Below are 21,516 nucleotides of genomic sequence, written 5' to 3'. Positions count from 1 at the left end.
ATCTTTTGGTTGTGCTGATCACTTCTATTGCTTTGTTTGTTTTCCATTTCATTTACAAGTGATCCTCCCACCTCAGCCTCACAAGTAGCTATGACTATAAATGCGTGCCACCACACCTGGCTAATTTTTTTTTTTTTTTTTTTTGATACGGAGTCTTGCTGTGTCACCCAGGCTGGAATGCAGTGGCCCGATCTCGGCTCACTGCAACCTCTGCTTCCCTGGTTCAAGTGATTACCTTGCCTCAGCCTCCTGAGTAGCTGGGATTATAGGCATGTGCCATCACATCCAGCTAATTTTTGTATTTTTAGTAGAGTTGGGGTTTCACAATGTTGGTCAGCTGGTCTCGAACTCCTGACTTCATGATCTGCCCACCTCGGCCTCCCAAAGTGCTGGGATTACAGGCGTGAGCCACCATGCCCAGCCTCATTTTTGTATTTGTTTTAGAGATAGGATTTCATCATGTTGCCCAGGTTGGTCTCAGATTCCTGAGCTCAAGCCATCTGCTGGTCTTGGTCTCCTAAAGTGCTGGGATTATAGGCGTGGGCCATCACGCCCAGCTCATCTTTGTCTTTTTCTATTTCTCTGGTTTGGTTTGTCTTTCTGATGCCAAATTGTACTTCCATAAATGTATAGGCATGAATATCCTACAGGTACCTTAGATTCAACATCTTCAAATGGAATTTTAACTTCTGAACAAACACACACTTCCTCATCCTAGGTTCCTTATCTTGGTATTGCACCATCACTTTTCTAAGCAACCCAACCAGGAACATGTTCAACTCTTATTTTCTCCTCACTTCCTACATTCTTTTGGTACACCATTTCCATGTGTTTTGCCTTTGAAGTATTTCCCAAATCTAGCACTGTTACCACTGTGCTGATGCAGGATGTCATCATTGCTTTCTTGGTGATAGTTGAGTCTTCTAACTGGGTCTCCTTGATGTCATCATTGCCTCTCCAGTCTGTCTTCCAGGGTGCCAGAGAGCGAGGCACTCAAATATTTGAAATATTTTAAGTTGATTTATTTTGTGTAGTTGCAAAGGGCAGAGTGAGAACCAGTAGATGAAAATTATGTTGATTTTGGCTCAATAGAAGGAAGAATTTTCTCTTTAAAATTTTTAAAGAAATATTATAACATTAAAGTAATTTAAAAAGCAATGGAAATCTTCCACTGTCCCACCATCCTATCAATACTGTTATTTTTATATGTCCCATCCTCTCCAGTATTTTTTCATTGATTTATATATTTGTATGTGGTTTTAATCATGGTGTCTGTGAATTTATTTTACTTTCATACTTATTATTGATTTTGTAAATATGTTCCACCTTAATCTTTATATTTTTAATTTTAATGACGTCTTGTTTTATTTAGGCACTCTACCATTTCCCTACTTTGAAACATTTAGGTTAATTCCTGATTTTGCTATTATAAAGTGTTGTAATAAATACCTTTGTACACATGAAAGCATTTAAAAATTTTTTCTACGAATATAGTATCAAGAGTGAAATTTACAGAGCTTGAACATTTGTATGGCTCTCAAATGAGTAGTACCAAATCATTTTCCAGAAGCTGCCAACTTCTCCACCTCCTCAGAGTGAATTTTCTAACAGTGACAACTACTTAACAAACCTGGTTGCCTTGTGTAGGGGTGAACTCCAGTGTCACCAGCTGTGCTCAAGTGCAGATATATACGTGTGTTCAAGATAGAGTAGATGATTATCTCTAGGGTGTTGCAACAGTAAAATCATGATTTAGAGGGAAAGTTGAACTAGATTGACTTCTGAGATATCTTTCATGCTAAGATTCTCTGGGATATTTTTTGAATTCCTATTAAGAGAATAATGCCCTGGCGGGGCGTGGTGGCTCATGCCTGTAACCCCAGCACTTTGGGAGGCTGAGGCGGGCAGATCACAAGGTCAGGAGATCAAGACCATCCTGGCTAACACGGTGAAACCCCGTCTCTACTAAAAATATTTAAAAAATTAGCTGGGCGTGGTGGGGGGTGCCTGTAGTCCCAGCTACTCAGGAGGCTGAGGCAGGAGAATGGCGAAAACCCGGGAGGCGGAGCTTGCAGTGAGCCGAGATCGCGCCACTGCTTTCCAGACTGAGCGACAGAGCGAGACTCCGTCTCAAAAAAAAAAAAAAAAAAGGGAATAATGCCCTGCTAAGCACTGTGAGGAAAACAAAGACATATAAGATACAGCCTGTGCCCTTTAGAATTGTGGCTGAAGAGATAACCCCTACACAATGTAATAAAAAGATAATACTAGAGAATGTATGAATGATAGAAATAATATTAACAATTTTGAGCACTCTCAGAGCTTTACATATATTATCACTTTCAATCTTCCTAGCTATTTTATAAGGTAGATACTATTGTTATCTTCATTTTACAAATGAGGAAACTGAGCCAGAGAAATTAGCCCAAGACTCCATACATAGTGGATATGTAACAGGGGCAGAATTCAAACCCAGGCAGTTGAACTCCAAAGTACTAAGGTTACAGAAAAAAGGATAAATTGGCACTGTGTGGGAAAGTTTAATTAAGTTGGTGATTTTTTTTTTTTTTTTTTTTTGAGATGCAGTCTCACTATGTTGTCCAGGCTGGTCTTGAATTCCTGGGCTCAAGCAATCCTCCCACTTCAGCCTTCCATGTACCTGAGATTATAGGCATGTGTCACCATGCCTAGCTTGATTAGGTGATTTTGTGGATGAATCATATTTTGATTGGCAGTGATCATGGCAGAGGACATTCCAGGCAAGTTGAAAAGTCCAGTATGGTAGCATCAGAAATTCTGTCTCTGTGACTTAGAATTACAATACTGAATGTTCCACGCCTTTCCTGTATCCTACAGGGCTTTGCTGAAATTTCTTTACTCTTGGTAGTCTCTAACTCAAAGATTTTTTAAAACTGTAAAAATAATTTATAATTTAAGTTTTATTTAAAATTAAAATAGAAAGTTTATAAAATTTTGATCCAACAGCTTACACTGCTTTTCTACCAATGATCTATAGTAAAGACAGGATTTAACACAATTATATTGTTGTGAGACTGTTGAAAATAGAAAGATTTTAATGCAATTTTCTTTTTCAGGTTATTCCTTATTCCAGTCACAGAAAGGCAAATATAACAGACTTTCTACTAATAGTTGAAATTATTCAATAATTGTACTATTCACTTTCTGGTGTGATTGTTAAGATCCAAGGAATAATGTGAAAGTGAGATTATAATTTGGCAATGGATTCAGAATTGATAAAAGCACACATGCTTGAAACTTAAGAATTCTTAAATTATAAGAACTCTAAAAACCTAACTCCACTTGAAAAATAGAACATGGAATTGTCCAAGGAATCCCACGACAATACAGGGTTCAGTAAGCCTGTCTGAAAAACTCTGTCCTAACTGTGTCCTTATCATTTAATCTGCTCCCCACAACATGTTCAGGACAGGTCTCCATTCTTTTTTCTTTTTTCTTTTTTTTAATGAGACAGGGTCATACTCTGTCACCCAAGCTGGAGTGCAGTGGTGTGATCTCAGCTCACTGCAATCTCTGCCTCCTGGGATCGAGCCACTCTCCCACCTCAGCCACCCAAGTAACTGGGACTACGCGTGCATGCCACCATGTCTAGCTAATTTTTATATGTTTTATAGAGACAGGGTTTCGCCATGTTGCCCAGGCTGGTCTCCAACTCCTGAGGTCAAGCAACCCACCCACCTCTGCCGCCGCCTCCCAAAGTGCTGGGATTACAGGCAAAAGCCACCATACCTGGCCAGGTCTGCCTTCCTAATAGGGGTGTTTTAGGCCTAAGCTGTAGCTAGTAAGGCTACACAAACAGAAAGGCACTTCACATAACTCTGGGAAGTTGGTTTTTTTTCCCTGTCCTAGTCAACTGGACAGATAGCAGTAGACATACACACTGAAGACAACTTCCCCTAAAGACCCTTAGACAGGTTTCTTCAAAGAACTGACCTGTATGGTGCTAATCAACATATGTTCTGTAATTTGTTGTAAAATCTTACTTAAACTTATGCTGTTTAAATGCTGAGGGAAAAGTACTTCTTTCTAGTAGAGATAGTTAACCCAGTCTCCTTAAAAAACTCTAGTAATTACTTACACAAACAGTGATAAAAAGATGGAGGGCTAATGTTGGCCCAAATCTATTTTGAAGATTAAATCTAGTTTATTAAGTCATTATAGTTCTTTGAGAATTAATATTTTAACCATATTTTTAGGCAGGGGTCTACTATAATTTTCTAATTTTCTGAAGTACTTATGTGTCTTTATACCTCCAAATATAGTTGCTAGACACTCTCTGCAGGCTTTTTTCTAGGCCTTTCTTTTGTAACTAGAAATCTTGATCCAGAATGGTATTTTTTTCATCTGTGACATATTAATTTCACTGAAGCATAAATAATTCATATAAATGATTTTTTTTTGAGGATGAGCTAAAGGCATAGAATACTGTCTTCTTATAAAAGCCTCCAGTATTTTTAAAGTTTATTCGATAGTTTATCATTTGATTTAGTTACAATGAATGGCTTGCTTTTTAAGCATATCCCAAACATACACACTCTATTACACTATTTTCTAAGTGTAATAAAAATGATTTGCATTTTGACTAGATTTTTGCATCTTATTTCAATTTAAAAATAATGTTTTAAGATAGCTTTTTTCTTTTTTATGAATTCCACAAAAGAATCCACAAATTATAACAATATGTCGTTTACCTAATGTGTTCTTTCCCTCCATGAAGCTCATTTCTCACTCTTTTGTGCCAGCACACTTAAGTAAAAAGCAAATGATTTATTTTTAAGAAATTAGAATATAAAGCACATTGTTTCCAAGGTAAATGGCAGCATTTAAGTGTAGACTAGAAAGATAGTTTTCTGAATTCCTTAGAATTGCTTTGTATTCCAGATAGATTAAAACAAGACCTTTTCATTCAAAACCTATTGTTTTCCACTAAACTCTGAACTGAAATTTTGCGTTTTTTGAGGTATAGTCTGATGATTTTCATAGCATCACATCTCCTGAAGCATATATGCCTTCTTTGATACAACATAGTGTTGGCAATAATATCTCAGATTCTTGGAAGTGGGATTGATTATTGAAAGCACTGGAAGAGGCACATTATTTACAGAAAATATTCAGCCTTAAAAAACACACATATTGGCCAGACGCGGTGGCTCATGCCTGTAATCCCAGCACTTTGGGAGGCCGAGACAGGCGGATCACAAGGTCAGGAGATCGAGACCATCCTAGCTAACACGGTGAAACCCTGTCTCTACTAAAAAATACAAAAAAACTAGCCGGGCGAGGTGGCGGGCGCCTGTAGTCCCAGCTACTCGGGAGGCTGAGGCAGGAGAATGGCATAAACCCAGGAGGTGGAGCTTGCAGTGAGCTGAGATCCGGCCACTGCACTCCAGCCCGGGCGACAGAGCGAGACTCCATCTCAAAACACACACACACACACACACACACACACACACACACACACACATATCAGGCCAGGTGCAGTGGCTCATGCCTGTAATCCCAGCACTTTGGGAGGCCAAGGCGGGAGGATCACCTGAGGTCAGGAGTTCAAGAGGAGCCTGGCCAACATGGTAAAACCCTGTCTCTACTAAAAATACAAAAATTAGCCAGCACAAGAATCACTTGAACCCGGGAGGCAGAGGTTGCAGTGAGCCAACATCACGCTACTGCATGCCAGCCTGGGAGACCGAGGGAGACTCCATCTCGAATAGAACAAAACAAAACAAAACAAAACAAAAAAACCACATACACACATCATTCTTTCTTCATCATGAGACTGTAGTCCTTTTCATTAAGTTTCCTTTTGTCAAATAGGAAATTATTTTCAATTAATTGTTCTGTTTTGCAGTCCAGAATGTAATTGCTATCCTCTATTAACTGTGCAAAGAGGAATGAAAGTTGGTTGACTTTCCCATCAGTCATATAAGTCATTTCTTCTTTTGTCTGAATCATTCTATAACATATCAGAGAATTACTTCCTTCCTTTTGTGAGTGGAAGAGCCACACCGATTATCTGTATACATTTCACTTATATTAAAAAAGTATACTGATATGTATTATGGCAGAAAAAAAGTCAAGCATAGTGAGTAATCTTAGGTAGAAATGCTTTGGATGTTACAATTACTAAGTCCTAGCATTAAAATAAATAAATTTTGTTTAAAAAAGAGTAAGGCAGAATATTCTGTTTGGTTAAAAAAGAGATGCCTGGGCCGGCTGCAGTGGCTCACGCCTGTAATCCCAGCACTTTGGGAGGCTGAGGCCGGTGGATCACAAGGTCAGGAGATCGAGACCATCCTAGCTAACACGGTGAAACCCTGTCTCTACCTAAAATACAAAAAATTAGCCGGGCGTGGTGGTGGGCACCTGTAGTCCCAGCTACTTGGGAGGCTGAGGCAGGAGAATGGCATGAACCCGGGAGGCAGAGCTTGCAGTGAGCCAAGATCGCGCCACTGCACTCCAGCCTGGGCGACAGAGCGAGACTCCGTCTCAAAAAAAAAAAAAAAAAAAAAAAAAAAAAAAAAAAGATGCCTGTAATAATATAATGCTATTATTACAGCAAAATCAATGAAATATTAGGTTTCATTTAAGCTCAGATTTTTTTCAAAGTGACTTTATTGAAATTTTATTCAACTGCACATTGGAAAAAAGTGTAATGATAATGTTACCCAATTTCCTATAACTATATTCAGTTGGCTGATTTTTCTGATACCATTATGTGTGTTAAAGTTTTCTATTTAATGCTACATTGTCTGTTGGTACACACATGAGATTATGCTTGTAACAAATCTAAGCATCATAAGAGGAGTAATTCTTTTAGCATTTATATTAAGATCTCAAAATTGAGAGCTAAGATTTTAGAAGACCAGTCCTTCTGACAATGGTAAAGAAAAGTTAGAAACACAGTTGCCCCTTTGTGTGTATATGTATGTGTGTGTGTGTGTATATAATATTTATTTATTATTATACTTTAAGTTCTGGGATACATGTGCAGAATATGCAGGTTTGTTACATAGGTATACACATGCCATGGTGGTTTGCAATTGGCCCTTTGTATCTGTGGGTTCCGCATTAGTGGATTCAGCCAACTGTGGGTTTAAACTGTTAAAAAAAAAATGGTTGGGTCTGTACTGAACATGCAGAGACTTTTTTTTCTTGTCCCCCATGATTCCCTAAACAATACAGTATAACTATTTATGTAGCATTTATGTTGTATTGAATATTATAAATAATCTAGAGATGATTTAATATATATGGGAATATGTACATAGGGTGTGCATATTATATGCCAATACTGTGCCATTTTATATAAGGGACTTGAGCATCCATAGATTTCCTGTCTGTGGGTGTGAAGTGTGTGTGCCCCAAAACCAGTTCCTCATGGATACAGAGGGATGACTGTATACTTTATGAGTCACTACCTAGGTGTGCTTTTTTCTGCACAATGGAGGGCTCTTTCTGCTTTGATAACCAAAGTTGGAACAAACAAACTTTATCACTAAGGGTATCATTCTGACATTTAAACAAGGCTACATGAAGCTCATTGTGAAGAAGGTTTAAAAGAATGTTCTACTGGGGCCGGGTGCGGTGGCTTACACCTGTAATCCCAGCACTCTGGGAGGCCAAGGCGGGTGATCACCTGAGGTCAGGAGTTCAAGACAAGCCTGGCCAACATGGTGAAACCCTGTCTATACCAAAAATACAAAAAATTAGCCAGGCATTGTGGTGGATGCTTGTAATCCCAACTACTCGGTAGGCTGAGGCAGGAGAATCACTTGAACCCTGGAGGCGAAGGTTGCAGTGAGTTGAGGTCGCACCATTGCACTCCAGCCTGGGCGACAGAGCAAGGCACTGTCACCAAAAAAAAAAAAAAACAAAGTATGTTCTACTATATTCTAATCAACAATAAGTTATCAGCATTTATTCAGTCAATAAATATTATATTGAGGCCTACTATGCTTGAGTCATCATAGGAGGGTAGTGTACACAAAGATGAATAGGCCAAATCCCTGATTCAAAATTGATTAGAGGAAGAGAAACAAACAAATGTCTATTTATTATATAATAATAATAGCCGCCATTTATTAAGTGCCCACAAAAGGCTGTGTATACATGTGAATCCAATTAATCCCAATGACAACTTTGCATGATATTTTATAGCTGAAGAAACAGAAGTTCAAAGACATTAAGTAGCATGTCCAGGGTTGCCCAACTAGAGAGCATCAAAATCAATATTTCAATCTAGGTCTGTCTGGCTCCAAAACTCATACTCAATCTGTTAAATCATATATTCGCCCATGTAGGGGAGAGTGTGTAAAATCTCAGAAGAGAGGTAAAAACCCTATATTAGAATGACCAAATTCTACTTTCACTCATGAAAGAGTAATGTAAGAGTTACCCTCTTGCTGTAAACAACTAGAAAACTGGGCAAAATATATGAAGCAACTGTTTTTGGACATTAGACAACAGACACGCAGAAATAGGATCTTTGACAGAAGAAAAGTGAGACAAGTCTTAAAATTGCCCTGGCTTTCTGCTAGGAGGCACTTTCCAGACCACCGATTCAGGGAGAGAGAACCCAAGCAGAGCATGGCAGTCTTGCTGGGTTGAAGAAAAAGATTGGAGTATGGGGAATCTGAGGCAGTTGGAGACAGAATATCAGAGGGCAGGGAGCTATACAGAGAAGGAGATCCAGAAATCAACATAGGGGTTCCTTGAGTCTTTGATTTAATATTCAGCTTTTCAGGTGTGGGTCAAAACTCCACAAGGCTGGACAAAGAAAACTGGCAACTGAACAATTCCCAGAGCTCTCACAGGGCTGGGAGATGTTCACATAATGACCAGTCAAATGGAGAGCTGTTCTTGAACACTTAGAACATGCAATAGAGACTCCAGAAAGGTTACATGTTAGCAGTAGAGCTAAACCAAACTTTTAGTAAAAGCCTCCAGATTTAATCTAATGAAGTTTAAAAACATGCCTCAAAAGAATCAAGCTTATCTGCCTGCCAAAACAGTTTTTAAGAAAGATAACGAAATTCAACATTCAACAATGTAACATTCTTATTGTTCAAAATCTAATAAAAGTTTCTTGATATGTAAAGCAGCAGGAAAACTGATCCATAACCTGCGGGACACCAGTCAGTAGAGACAAGCCCAGAAATTTCAGCAATTATAAAATTAGTAGATAAGGACTTTGAAACAGCTGTTATACCAAGTGCAATGACAGCCTATGTTTACACACAAAAATGTATGCAAATGTTTATAGCAACTCTATTCATCATCTTCAACGTATGGAAACAATCAGGTGTTTCTTAATTAGAGAATGGATAAACTTAAGACAAAAAGGAACAAACTACTGAAACATACAACAACATGGATGAGTTGCAAATGCATTCTAATAAGTGAAAGAAGCCAGAATCAAAAGACTACATACTGTATGATTCTATTTGTACAATATTTTTCTGTTTTTAATAGCTTTATTGAAATGTAATTTATATACCATGCAATTCACCCATTTAAAATGTACAATTCAATGGTATTTAGTATAGTCACAGAGATTTGCAACCATCGCTGCAGTCAAAATTTTAGAAGATTTTCATCACCTGAAAATAAACTCATATTCTTTAGCTTTCACCTCCCTGTCTTATTTCTCCTCTCCCCCAGTCCTAAATAACCATTAATCTATTTTCTGTCTCCAGATTTGCCTATTATGGGATATTTCATATAAATGAAGTCATATAGTATGATGAATTTTGTGACTGACCTCTTCACTTTACATTGTGATTTCTTCCCCCCCCACCACCACAAATAGGGCTTTTAATTTGACACTATTAAAAGTCTGAATGTTAAACAGATTCTTGGACTGATGGTTCATATCTATCAGCTCATTCAACTTTAGCACCTTTCTCATCCTTGGTAGCTTTTTCAAAACTACTACTTTGATCATGAAGCTACATGAGTTTTCCCGATTCAAACTTGGGCTTCTTCATTTTTACTTTCCTAATGAAGACATCATGGAGAGGATAAATAGTCAAGCCTTTTCTATGTCTTTTCCAGTGCTGTCTGGAATCAATTTATTGACCACTTCTTTCAAGTCATTTGTCTGCACCTCTTGGGTCATGATTTCCATCATCTTCTGGATTTGGCAGACCTGTTAGTGTTAATTGTAAGAAGTCTTCCATATATAATTGTTGCATATTTTAGTAAAATCAACATAAAACAGACAAAGTAAATAATCATCGGTAGTCTTGACATCAGTGTGAACTTAAATCATGGTCTGCTATTTTTTAACTGTGGAACACATTTTGTCACAGGTAAGATCCATGCCATGGACCTTAGTCAGGCATTTTTGCCCTGAACATCTTCAGGATCAGCTTGAATTTTCTAAATGCAACTTCATCATTCTGCACATCAGACAAACTCATTTCAAACACATGATCCTTGAGGCCATCAGATGCAATTTTGATTCCTTGAGTCCTGGTGACAAGTGTCTTTCCCATAGTTATGTTGAACATAACAGGTGCTTTCACATCATGCCAATCTTTCTTAGAAAATGGATCAAGCTATTTGAGCCCAGGAGGTCGAGGCTGCAGTGAGCTGTTGATCACACCACTGCACTCCAACCTGGGCTACAGAGCAAGACCTTGTTTCTAAGAAGGAAGGAAGGAAGGAAGGAAGGAAGGAAGGAAGGAAGGAAGGAAGGGAGGGAGGGAGGGAGGGAGGGAGGGAGGGAGGGAGGGAAGGAAGGAAGGAAGGAAGGAAAGGAGGGAGGGATTTTAGACTTGCCAGCCTCCATAATTGTATGAGCCAATTCTTTATAATAAATGTTTTTATTTATTTTATTTATTTTATTTTTTATATATATATTAAAAACTGCACTATCTATCTATCTATCTATCCTCTCTGTCTCTCTCTCTACTATATATAAAAATAGCCTCTCTGTCTCTCTCTCTCTCTTTATATATATATATATATGTATACATATATTTTCATCCTACTAGTTCTGTTTCTCTAGAGAACCCTGACTGATATGCTAGCTGAACTCATTGAATAGTTCTGTTTTTTTAGAAGATTCCTGATTATTTTCTGTATCCTAGTTTTTTTAGAGGATTCCTGAGGATTTTCTATATACAAAAGCATGTCATCTGCAAATAGATATAGTTTCAGTTCTTCCTTTCTAATCTGGATGCCTTTTATTTCCTTTTCTTATCTAATTGCCCTGGCTAGAACCTCCATTACAATGTTGAATAGAAGTGAAGAGACATCCTTGTCTTGTTTCTAATCTTAGAGAAGCATCTAATTTTTCACCATTAGGTATGGGTTTTTGTTTTAGGTGCCCTTTGTTATGTTGAAGAAGTTCCCTTCTTAGTCTGCCGAGTGTTTTTTTAATCATGGAAGGGTGTTGGATTTTGTCAAATGCTTTTCCTGCATCTCTTGAAATGATCATGTGATTTTTGTTTTGTATTCTTTTGATATAATGTATTACGTTAGCTGATTTTCAGGTATTAACCCAAGCTTACATTCCTGAGATAGACCCCTCTTTATCACTGTGTATGCGTGTATCTGTGTGTGTGTGTGTGTGTGTGTGTGTATTTATATTGCTAGATGTTTTGCTAGTATTTTGTTGAGGATTTTTGTGTCTAATGCATGAGAGATATTGATCTGTAGTTTTCTTATGTTGCCTTTGGTTTTGGTATCAGGGTAACACTGGCTTCATAAAAATGAGTTGAATTAGCCCTGCACAGTGGTGCACACCTGTAATCCCAACTACTCGGGAGGCTGAGGCACGAGAATTGCTTGACCCTGGGAAGCAGAGGTTGCAATGAGCTGAGATAGCACCAGTGCACTCCAGCCTGGGCAACAAAGCGAGACTCTGTCAAAAAAAAAAAAAAAAAGCATGCATGAGAGAAATGATATGAAAAGTTTTTACTTATCTTCTACTTTTTGGAAGAGTTTGTGAAGAGTTGATATTAATTCTTCTTTAAATGTTTGGTAAAGTTTAGTGGTGACGCTATCTGTGACTGGGCTTTTCTTTTTGTGGATAGTTTTAAAAATTGTTAATTCAAGGTCTTCACTTGTTATAGATATATTCATATTTTCAATTTCTTCTTGAGTCGGTTTTGGTATTTTGTGTAATTTAGGCAATTTCCATTTCATCTAAGTTATCTAATTTACTGACATATTATTGTTCACAGTATTCCTTTATAATGCTTTTTATTTCTGTAAGGTCAGCAGTAATGTCTGGTCTTTTATTTCCAATTCTAGTAATTTTAGTCTTTTATTTACTTGGTCAAGCTGGCTAAAGATTTGTCAGTTTTGTTGATCTTTCAGAGAATCAGCCTTTGGATTCACTGATTTTCACTATTTTTTAATTCTCCATTTCATAAATGTCTACACTAATCTTTATTATTTCCTTCCTGTGCTTGCTTTAGGTTTAGTTTGCACTTTTTCCAGTGTCTTAAGGTGGAAAGTTAGGTTATTTGAGATCTCCTTTCTTAATATAGACATTTACAGTTGTAAATTTTCCTCTAAGCAATGCTTTAGCAGTGTTATGTTTTGTTATGTTGTATCTTCATTTTCATTTATCTTGAAGTATTTTCTGATTTCCCCTTTATTTTTTTGACATGGTATCTCTCTCTCTGTCACCCAGGCTGGAGTGCAGTGGAATGACCTTGGCTCACTGCAACCTCTGCCTCCTGGGTTCAAGCGATTCTCCTGCCTCAGCCCCCTGAGTAGCTGGGATTACAGGCATGCACCAACACGCCCAGCTAATTTTTGTATTAGGTAAAGACGGGGTTTCACCATGTTGGCCAGGCTGGTCTCAAACTCCTGACTTCAAGTGACCCACCCGCCTCAGCCTCCCAAAGTGCTGGGATTACAGGCATGAGTCACGTCTGATTTCCCTTTTGATTTATTCTTTGATCCATTGGTTATTAGGAGTATGTTGTTTAATTTCCACATACTTTTTTTAATTTAATTTTTTTATTTCCATAGGTTATCAGGGAACAGGTGGTGTTTAGTTACATGAGTAAGTTCTTTAGTTATGATTTGTGAGATTTTGGTGCACCCATCACCTGAGCAGTATACACTGCACTCAATTTGTAGTCTTTTATCCCTCACCCCCTTCCACATACGTTTGAGTTTCCCATTAGTTTCTAGTTTCATTCCAGTGAGGTCAGAGAACATACCTTTTTTTTGGAAATGGAGTCTTGCTCTGTAACTCAGGCTGGAGTGCCTTGGTGCGATCTCAGCTCACTGCAACCTCCGCCTCCTGAGTTCAAGCAATTCTCCTGCCTCAGCCTCCCAAGTAGCTGGGCTTACAGGCATGTGCCACCATGCCTGGCTAAGTTTTTTGTATTTTTAATAGAGATGGGGTTTCACCATATTGGTCAGGCTGGTCTCGAACTCCTGACCTTGTGATCTGCCCGCCTTGGCCTTCCAAAGTGCTGAGATTACAAGCGTGAGCCACTGCACGTAGTTGAACATACTTTTTATTATTTCTATCCTTTTACATTTGTTGAGGTTTGTTTTGTGCCTTAACATATGATTTACAGGCTGGGTGCAATAGCTCTTACCTGTGATCCTAGCACTTTGAGAGGCTGAGGCAGGAGAATGGCTTGAGGTGAGGAGTTTGAGAGACTAGCTGAGCAACATAGTGAGACCCAGTCTCTACAAAACAACAACAACAACAACAACAACAAAAACAACAAAAACAACCAACCAACCAACAAAAACCAGCCAGATGTGATGGCATGGCGCCCGTGGTCCTATCTACTTGAGAGGCTGAGCTGGGAAGATTGCTTGAGCCTGGGAGGTAAAGGTTGCAGTGAGTTGTGATCACTTCACTTCTCTCCAGCCTGCGCAGCAGAGTGAGACCCTGTCTCCTTGACTCAAAAAAACGTAAATATGTGCACTTGAGAAGACTGTATATTCTGCTGTTACTGGGTATAGTGTTCTATATATATCTGTTAGGTCTAGTTAGTTTAGACTGTTGTTCAGATATTCTGCCTAATTGTCCTATTCATTACTGAAGTTCAGGTATTGAAGTCTGAAGCTGTTATTGCTGAATTGTCTGTTTCTTCCTTGATCAGTTTTTCTTCATATTTTTTGTGTTCTAACATTAGGTGCATATATTTATATTTATTTTGTTTTCTTGACAGGTTGAACCTTTTATTATCCCCAGATGCCCCTCATTAGCTCCAGTTACAACCTCTGCCTTTTGATTGGTTTGTTTAATTCATTCATGTTTAATGTTACTATTGATATATTTGGTTTATGACAGTCATTTTACTTTTTATTTCTATGTGTTTTATGTCTTTTTATTGTACCTCTATTCCTCTTTGACTTGTTTTCCTTGCACTGAGTGAATGAAGCATTTTAATCTTTTTTCACTATTTTTTTGAATTTCTTTAGTAGTTGCACTAGGGTTTATCATGCACATCCTAACTTATCAGAATCAGTTTCAGGTTTATACTAGCTTAATTCCAGTGAGACATGGCAATGTTACCCTTATGTAGTCTCTTTTCTCCCTTTTTGATATTATTTTTATGTGTATTACATCTATTAATGACACAAGATCAACAATTATTGTTTAATTGGTACATTATCATCTGTAGCTATTTCCGTGCCCAAACAGCTTTTCTCCTACTCACCTTCTTTGTGCTATTATTGGCAAATATACTACATTTGTTTAAGTTTTAGGTCAAGCATATACCATATGCATGTTATTTTACACAACTTATTATATAAAATTTAGCTCATTTAAGAGAAGAAAGGAGAAAAATGTGCATTCACATTGCTTTTTATAATTGCATTATAAGAGCACCTTTACTGATGCTCTTTGTTTTCTCATGTCAGTTTGAATTATTGTATGTGTTGTGATAATTTTCAGCCTGAATAATTTTCTTTAGTAATTTCCTGTAAGATGAATCTGCTAGCAAAAATCTCTCAGTTCTTGTTTATCTGGGAGTGTTTTTATCTTACCTTTGTTTTTTAAAGATAGCTTTGCTGAATAAAGAATTCTTGGCTGACAGTTTTTTCTTTTCTTTGAGCACTTTGAGTATGTTGTCTCAATACCTAACTGGCCTCCATTGTTCCTGCTGAGAGGTCAGCTGTTTGCCTTATTGAGGTTCCCTTGTTAGTAATGAGTTATTTTTTCTCTCGTTGTTTTCAAGATTTTCTCCTTGTCTTTGGTTTTCAGCATTTTTACTATGATACGTCTATTTGTGGATCTTTTTGCTACTCAGAAGTGCATCCTTAGGTCACCCTGGGATAATGGTGGTTGATATGCCTTGGATATTTGTCCTGCCCAATCCTCATGTTGAAATGTACCTGGAGGTGGGGCCTGGTGGGAGGTGTTTGGGTCATGGGGGCGGATCCCTCATGGTTTTGTGCTGTCCTTGTAATGGTGAGTTCTTGCAAGATCTGGTTGTTTAAAAGTGTGTGGCACCTCTGTGCTCTCTCTTGCTCCCACTCTTGCCATGTGAGACACCCCTGCTCCCCCTTCGCCTTCTGCCATGATTGTAAACTTTCTGAGACCCTCACCAGAAGCTGATGCCAGTGCTATGCTTTCTGTACAGCCTACAGAACCATGAGCCAATTAAACCTCTTTTCTTATAAATTACCCAGCCTCAGATATTTCTTTGTACAAACACAAGAACAGCCTAATACAGCGGTTTCATCTGGGCTTTCTTCAGCCAATTCTTTCCCTTCCCAGTTATTAAACACAACTAATTGCTGGTGATTGCTCCATTATTTTTGTCAGTGTCCCAGGCATATATTACTCTACAGTTTAATCCAATCAAATTTGGACTTCTTTAAAGGGATAGTTACTGAGGTTCCAGTGTTTGTAATTTGTTCTGACCACAGAAGGACTTCTCTCAGTTATCTATTTCCTGATTCTCTCCTGAAAACTAGCCAGCCTACAGTTTAGCAAATATCTTTAATGAATCTACCAATCTCCTTCCAATTGCCTTTTGATACAACCTCCATTGTATTTGAGCATGTCCTTATCCTTGAACTTCTCCATGCTCTGTTGCAATAAAGTCACTGTCTTTGGAAAGAGATTAGGAGCTATCTATTTTATGCACTACTGATTTTTTTTCCTTGGAAAAATATCTGAGCCACAGCTCTGGAGCTAGGTATGGAGACAATGGTGTGCTTGTCTCTGAGTGACACTCAGCTTTAGGAGCTGAATGCCAAGTGGAGGGGGGACAGTAGACTCAGATCTTCTCAGCTTGCCTCTCCCAGCATAGAACCACTGCCTTATAAGGCAGGGCAAGGGTGATTGAGACCTCAGCATTCTCAGTGGTACTGTACCCTAGGCAGAACTTCCATCTCACCATGAGCCCCCACCTCATGGCCATACTCACATAGAATTTAGCAATAGTTGGAGGCAAGAAGAAAAATACTAATGTTCTTTCCCTCCCATGAAGATAGCCCTCAGAGTGGGAGCTTGGGAGAGAGGGAGGCTTGTGTTCTTGGCTATCCCAATCTATAATGGAATGGAGTGGAATGTAACTGAGCTGGGAGGGTGGAGGGAATGGTTTTGGTTCAAATACCACCAACTTTTGTTGTTCTTGGCAAATTTTAGAAGATATTCTTGAACAGAGGCTTCTTCAATTACTGTATGCCTTTAGGTATAACAGAGACTTCAATTTTTAAAAACAGTTTTTAGCAGTTTTGCTGGAGAGCTGTTCTGTGGAGCTCCTCACACTGACATGTGGGAAATTGATCTCTTACACAATATTCTGGCAAAGGCAAAACTATAGGGACAGAAAAAAATAAGTAGTTGCCAGGGCTGAGAGTGAGGTTTAACTACAAAGGGACATGGAGGAGTTTTGGGGCTGATGAAACTGGTTTATAGTTTTATTGTGTATACATTTGTCAAAACTCAGAACTGTACACTAAAAAGAACAATTTTACTGCATGTAAATTATACCTCAATAAAATAAAAGGGGAAAAGCTATTATAAATATGCTCAAATATTTAAAGGAATATGTAAATATAATGAGAAAAATGGAAGGAGTTTTTGAAAAGGTCCAAATAGACCCTAGGGCTGAAAAATACCATATCTGAAATTTTAAAATATCACTGGATGGGTTTAACAGCAGATTAGAAGTTGTAAAAAAAAAAAAAAAGATCAGTGAACTTGAAGTAGAATATAGAAGTTATTCAAATTAAAACATAATGAAAAAACAAAATGAAAAGAATGGGGCCTCAGTGACTTACAGGACAACATCAAACAGTCTAAGCTATGTGTAATTGAAATTCTAGAAATTTGGTGGGATTTTAAATGATAATGTCTGTAAATGTTACAAACTGATGAATTATATCAAATAAGGAAGAAATAATACTAATTTTGAACAAAGTCTTTAAGAATATAGAGGAGAAGTCTTCACAACTCATTTTATGAGGCCAGAATTATCCTGATACTAAAACTGAAGACATTCCAAGAAAACAAAACTATGAACCACAATATCTCTCATGACTATAGCTGCAAATGTCCTTAACGAAATAGTAGAAAATTGAATCCAGCAATATATGGAAAGGATAATGTGTCATGACTAATGTGGTTTATCCCAGGAATGCATGGTTGGTTTAAAATTTGAAAATTAACCCATGTAATTCCCCATGAAGGAGAAGAACCACATGATCATCTCTACAGATGCAGAAAAAGTATTCAACAAAATTCAACATCCATTTGTGACTTGAAAAAAATGAAAACTTTGGCCAGGCACAGGGGCTCACGACTGTAATCCCAACACTTTGGGAGGCCAAGGCAGGCAGATCACGAGGTCAGGAGATTGTGACTATCCTGATCAACATGGTGAAACCCCGTCTCTACTAAAATAGAAAAAAAGAAAAAAAATTAGCTGTGCCTGGGGGCGCGTGCCTGTAGTCCCAGCTGCTTGGGAGGCTGAGGCAGGGGAATCATTTAAACCCAGGAGGCAGAGTTTGCAGTGAGCCAAGATTGTGCCACTGCACTCCAGCCTGGTGACAGAGCAAGACTCTGTCTCAAAAAAAGAAAAGAAAAGAAAAAATGAAAACCTCAAGAAAACAAGGAGTGTAAAGGAACTTCCTCAACTTTATAAAAGACATTTAAAAATAACCTAAAGGTGACATTATTATACTTAATGGTGAAAGATTAAACACTTTGCACCTAAGACAGGGAATAAGACTCTTGCCATTTATAGTCAACATTATACTAGGGTCCTACCAGCTAATTAAGGTAGGAATAAGAAATAAAGGTATATAGATTGGAAAGGAAGAAGTAAAAGTTAAACTTTTTTGAGAATGACATGATTGTATAATAGAAAATCCTAAGAAATCTGCAAGAAAGACACCACCAGAACTAATACATAATACATGAATTTAGCAAGGTCACAGATTAATACATAGAAATTTATTGTATTTCTATTATCAATGAAAAACTGGATATGAAATTTCTAAATACCATTTATAATACTGTAAAAATTTATGAAATATTTAGGGCTAAATAAGACATATGAGATGTGTACAATGAAAATTACAAAATGTTGCTGAGAGAAATTAACGAAGACCTAAGTAAATGCAGATATGTACCATATTCATGCATTGGAAGACTCAAGTAAGATGCTAATTTTCCCCAAATTGATCTACACATTCAATGCAATCACAGTCAAAACTTTACAGCCTTTTTTTTTTTTTTTGCAGAAATTGACAAGTTGATTCTAAAATTTAAGTGGAAATTGAATGAAACTATAAAAGTCATAAAATTTTTGAAAAAGAACAAAGAGAACTTTATCAGATTTCAAGACTATAAAAGTATAGCAAACAAGATAAGGTGATATTATGCTAAGGATAGACATACAGATCAATGGAACAGAACGGAGAGTTCAGAAGTAGACCCATACACATATAGTCAATAATTTTTTATAAAGGTACCAAGGTAAAAGGTAGTTTTTTTTTAAACTAATAGTGCTGGAACAACTGGAGAGTCATATGAAAAAAAAATGAACCTCAATCCTTACCTCACATTGTACACAAGATTGACTATAACTAGATTAAAGACCTACACATAAGAGCTAAAATTATAAAACTTCTGGAAGGAAACATGAGATAAAACTTTTGGGAAAATCTTCTTAGGCAGTTCCCTAAAAGTACTAACCATGAAAGAAAAAAATACTGACAAGTTGGACTTTATCAAAATAAAAAAACTTATCTCCCAAAGACATTATTAAGAAAATGAAAAGGCAAGCCAAGAACTGGGAAAAAAATATTCTTAATACCTACATCTGACAAAGAACTTGTATTTAGACTATATTTAAAAAACATTTACAACATAATAATAAGACAACTCCCTTTTTAAAAATATCAAGAATTTGAAGACATATCACAAGAAAATATGTATTAATGGGCTGGGCACGGTGGCTCACATCTGTAATTCCAGCACTTTGGGAAAAAGTATTAATAAAAGATAGTTTGAAAGATGACATACTTTCATAGGAATTGATAAGAACACACAGAGAGATCAAATTCTTCCACTTGGTTTTGGATGCTTTGTGTCATTATCCTGACTTTGTTCACAATTAAGACTTTGAAATTCTCAGAATAGGAGAGGAGAAAAATTTGAATGAAGCTGGTCTAAACATAAGGTAGAAAAAAAGCCTTCAGATAATCCTGATGACACTTCTAGTTACCTGTTTGCTTCCTTTCCTTACCAAATTTCTCACAAGATGCTTTCTATTTGCTGTACCCCTCCTTACCAGTTTTTCCATGCAGAAAGCTGGCTTCTTCTCCCACCTTCACTTCCCCAACTACTCTCTTCAAACTAAACAATGACTTCCTAATTAGTAGATCTCACAGTCTCTGTTCCTTTTTCATTCTTCTTGATCAATTTTTATTTTATTTTTTAGAGACAGTCTTGCTCTGTTGCCCAGGCTGGAGTGCAGTGGTACAGTCATAGCTCACTGCAGCTTTGAACTCCTGGGCTCAAGCAATCCTACTGTCTCAGCCTCCCAAGTAGCTGGGACCCAGGTGTGTGCCACCATGCCTGGCTAATGATTTTTTGTAGAAATAGTGTTCTTGCTTTATTGCTTAGGCTGGACTTCAACTCCTGGGCCCAAGCAATCCTCCTGACTCAGCCTCCCAGGAAGCTGGGACTACATTTGTGTACCACCACGCGTGACTAATTATGTTTAAAAAATTTTATAGAGACTAGGCCTTGCTATGTTGCCCAGGCTGATCTTGAACCCCTGGGCTCAAGCAATCTTCTCACCTCAGCCTCTCAAAATGTTGGGATTACAAGTGTGAACCATCACACCCAACCTTGATCTTTTTTTATATTGATGATATACTCATTTTAAAACAGTCCTTCTTATTTCTATGATACACTTCTCATTCTTTGTCCATCTGTTCTCATTCTTTTTCCATCCACTTCCCTCTTTTGCTTTTGTTCCTTCTTCCACCTCTAATTGTGGGCATCCCCAAACATCCCCCAAGATCTCTGACCATATGCTCTTCCAGCTCTATATGCTTTCCTTTGGAAGGTTCATCCATTCTCAGGGTTTCAAGCATCACATGTATGCTGTCGACTTCCATATGTGTTATCTAGAGCCCTGATCATCCCCAAGAGCTCCAGTTCTATATATTTAACCTTCTATTGGGCATTTGTACTTTGAGTTAACACTGTCATGTCAAATCCAGCATGCTCATCTTTTTATTCACCACTGCCTTCCCCTTTCCACACATAGAACAAGTTTCTCTACCCAGTTTCCTTCCTTCTCAGCATCACCTTTACCTCAGTGTCTTGAGTTCACAATCTTGAAATCATTCTCCTGCATTATCCTCATTGAGTCAAGTATCAGAATTCCCCTAAGCCTTCCCTTTCCAGCCTGTTCTTACTGCTAAAACTCAAGTCCAGACTTTCATCCTCTCCTATTTGAATTACTACCACAGCCTCCAGGCTCTCCCACAGCCTCCTGCTCTAGCCTAGATACCACTGCCATCTAATCTTATTTAAATATATCATCATATCATTTCCCTAATCAAAAATATCTCATGAGTCCTATTTCCAACATCAAGTCTAAACACCTTTTCCTGGCTTTCGGGCTGCTTGTAGCCTGGCTCCACCTTATCTGTCTTATTACTCAACATGTTCCCCTTCCTTGAGTTAGGTCAGTTTTCTCATTGTCACAAGAACTGGCCAAGTTCATTTCTTCCTCTGTATCTTAACAAGTGTATTTTCTCTTGTCCAGAATGCCTTTCTTTCCATTGGCCCAACTCATATCCATTTTGCAAGAGAATTGTCTATGCTTCCTGTGTCCAATTCCCTGCTTTCTGTTCTCTTTAACCCACTTTAATCAAGCTTTTATCACCACCACTTTACTATTCAAGCCATAATTCTTATTACTTTCCTATCATTAGTCACTTCCTCAGTCTCTCCCATCTCAGTAAATGACACTATCATTTACTTAGTTGCTCCAAACCTAAAAGCCACCC

The 21,516-nt window shown here is 37.8% G+C and overlaps 1 protein-coding gene and 1 pseudogene across 3 annotated transcripts in view; one reads left to right on the top strand and one right to left on the bottom strand.

Annotated features, from left to right (window-relative positions):
• Positions 1–21,516, top strand: part of HORMAD2 (HORMA domain containing 2) — a 91,498-nt gene that overhangs the window by 46,312 nt on the left and 23,670 nt on the right. The window contains exon 11 of one of the 3 annotated variants that reach the window (XM_038007626.2): positions 14,196–15,655. The exons of the other annotated variants lie outside the window; for them this stretch is intronic. Within the exon in view, the coding sequence (XP_037863554.1) occupies positions 14,196–14,258 (63 nt within the window). The 3' untranslated portion in view covers positions 14,259–15,655. Of the gene's footprint in view, positions 1–14,195; positions 15,656–21,516 lie in introns of those variants that run through there. 3 annotated transcript variants of the gene reach the window in all.
• LOC119627333 (small ribosomal subunit protein eS1-like) lies at positions 9,882–13,221 on the bottom strand (annotated as a pseudogene).

This window comes from Chlorocebus sabaeus, chromosome 19 (assembly GCF_047675955.1).
Source record: "Chlorocebus sabaeus isolate Y175 chromosome 19, mChlSab1.0.hap1, whole genome shotgun sequence".
Lineage (NCBI taxonomy): Eukaryota > Metazoa > Chordata > Mammalia > Primates > Cercopithecidae > Chlorocebus > Chlorocebus sabaeus.
Note: the sequence above shows the minus strand (reverse complement) of the source record. Positions and strands in the feature narration are given on the sequence as shown.